This window comes from Portunus trituberculatus, chromosome 32 (genome assembly GCF_017591435.1).
Source record: "Portunus trituberculatus isolate SZX2019 chromosome 32, ASM1759143v1, whole genome shotgun sequence".
NCBI classification, from domain to species: domain Eukaryota; kingdom Metazoa; phylum Arthropoda; class Malacostraca; order Decapoda; family Portunidae; genus Portunus; species Portunus trituberculatus.
The window spans coordinates 7,455,682-7,458,181 of NC_059286.1; the positions used below are offsets into that span (position 1 = coordinate 7,455,682).

General features: G+C 41.7%; 1 protein-coding gene across 2 annotated transcripts in view; it reads left to right on the forward strand.

The window, feature by feature from the left end:
- Positions 1-2,500, forward strand: part of LOC123511911 (unconventional myosin-XVIIIa-like) — a 152,260-nt gene that overhangs the window by 33,315 nt on the left and 116,445 nt on the right. For both annotated transcript variants that reach the window (XM_045267987.1, XM_045267988.1), the window contains exon 3: positions 1,509-1,643. In XM_045267987.1, coding sequence (XP_045123922.1) covers positions 1,509-1,643 — 135 coding nt within the window. The remainder of the gene's footprint in view (positions 1-1,508; positions 1,644-2,500) is intronic.

Consider the following 2,500-nt stretch of genomic DNA (forward strand, 5'->3'; position numbering starts at 1 on the left):
CCACTCTCCTCCTCCTCCGAACGTGGCCAGATCAATGGAGGAATAAAGGAGAAGTGAGAGAAAGTGCTGGAGGAGGAGGAGGAGGAGGAGGAGGAGGAGGAGGAGGAGGAGGAGGAGGAGGAGGAGGAGGAGGATAATTGTAATATAGAATAGGAATGAGTTTGTTTGAAAAGTTTTTTTGTTTTATTGTTGTCTGAATTGACGTGAAAGTTTGTGTTGTTGTTGTTGTTGTTGTTGTTGTTGTTGTTGTTGTTGTTGGTGGTGGTGGTGGTGGTGGTGGTTTCATTATTATTTTTGATTTTATTTTTGTTGGTCATTGTTGTCATTATTTTCGTCTTTGTTTCTTCTTTTTCTTTTTTCCCTTAATTTTCTTATTTTTTTCTTTCTCTGTTTCGTTCGTTCGTTCCTTCCTTCCTTCCTTCCTTCCTTCCTTCCTTCCTTCCTTCCTTCCTTCCTTCCTTCCTTCGTATTCTTTTTTCTACTACTACTACTACTACTACTACTACTACTACTACTACTACTACTACTACTACTACTACTACTACTACTACCACCACCACCACTACTACTGACCTCCATAGACCTTTCCTAATGCCAATAAAATCACACAGTCACATCCAAAGCTCATGGTAAAGGATGCGTCCCAGTACTGGAGGGGCTAACCTCACCTTAATGTCAATGGTAGTCAACATATACCCACCATTTCTACCATACTGAAGTCACCATTACCTCAACAGCAGTGAATTGAAACCCCTCACCATTTTTTCTTGTTCTTTTTTTACCTATATATGTGGGCTTTTCATGGGAATTTCTGGGCTAAAGGTGGTACTTGTCTCAGTTCTACCATACTAAAGCTACCATTATGCCAACAGCACTTAGTATAGAACCATTACCTTGTCTTAGTTCTACCTTACATATGCTACCATTACCAAAAGCAGCCACTCTGAAACCACCATCTTCTCTCAGTTCTACCATACTAAAGCTACCATGACCTCAACACCAGCCAGCCACTATAGAACCAACCACTTTAACCTCATTTCTACCATACTAAATCTACCATGACAACACTAGCCAGCCAATACATCAGCTATGAGTCCCATTTCTCTCATCAGCTGTTGTAAAAAGCCATAGGGAGATTTTGTTTTTAGCTATTCCCACTACTCTTTCTCGTGTTAATGTAGCAATCTTGTTCATTTGTCGCTAAAATCTTACTTAATCCATTCAGTATCGGGACGCATTTTTACCTTGAGATTGGGGTGTGATTAGACCATTTTATTGACATTAGGAAGGGTCTATGGAGGTCTGAAGATTAATGGCCACAGTCTTCACTATTCTAACTATGGAAATATTAATCCCCTTCAGTACTGGGACATATTTTTGCCACCCCCGTCTTTCACTCCTACCATACTTAAGCTCCCAATCACCTCAACAGCAAACAATACAAGCTAAATTATGCTCCAGTCACCTCAACAGCAGCCAGTCTAGAAGCACCGCGTTGTCTCCTGCAGGTACAGCCCGTGGCGGAGTTAGTGGAGCTGTCAGTGCGTCAGTTCGTGGACGGCAGGGAGGTGACGCTCAACCAGGAACAGATACAGAGTGGCACCTTGAAGCGATCTCCGTCCAAGCGTCTGGCACATCAAGTGGTGAGTACTGATCTGACCTGACTTGACCTAACCTGACCTAACTTGACCTGACTTGACCTGACCTGACCTGACCAAGTGGTGATTACTGAGGCTTTGTTTCCCCTGTTTTTTGCGATTCTTTATTTTATTTTGTTTGTTATTTATTATTATTATATCAACTATTTTTAGACGCTAGGGAAACTATTTGCTGAGTTCCCAACCCAACTCAACCTAACCTAACCTAACCTTACCTAACCTAACCTAACCTAACCTAACCTACAAGTGGGAAGTATTTTAACGTCAACTAAAGGCACTGTTAACTATATTCTCTCACTACGACTATTTTCCAAGGCCACAGGGATGATTAGCGGGGTTTTCAAGAGTGTTTCTCCAGTTAATAATGTAGAAATCTTGTCACTCTGCCTCTAGAACCATAAAAAAAACTACCCTTAAAAACCCGTGTCACTTCACCAGCAGGGTTTTCAAGAGTGTTTCTCCAGTTAATAATGTAGAAATCTTGTCACTCTGCCTCTAGAACCATAAAAAAAACTACCCTTAAAAACCCGTGTCACTTCACCAGCAGGGTTTTCAAGAGTGTTCTCCAGTTAATAATGTAGAAATCTTGTCACTCTGCCTCTAGAACCATAAAAAAAACTACCCTTAAAAACCCGTGTCACTTCACCAGCAGCCTCTTAAAAGCAGTGGTGATGTTTAAGAATACGATCCCTAGTAGTGCCAGGGATGGGTACGTGAATGTAAAGGAACACAAAGGAAGGTCCAGCGTTGGTAGAGGGTGTGTTGGTGTGTGGTGGAGAATTAATTGTGGTTTGTTGGTTTAGTGGTGTATATTGGAGGGAGAAATGGCGGAAAAGCAGGAG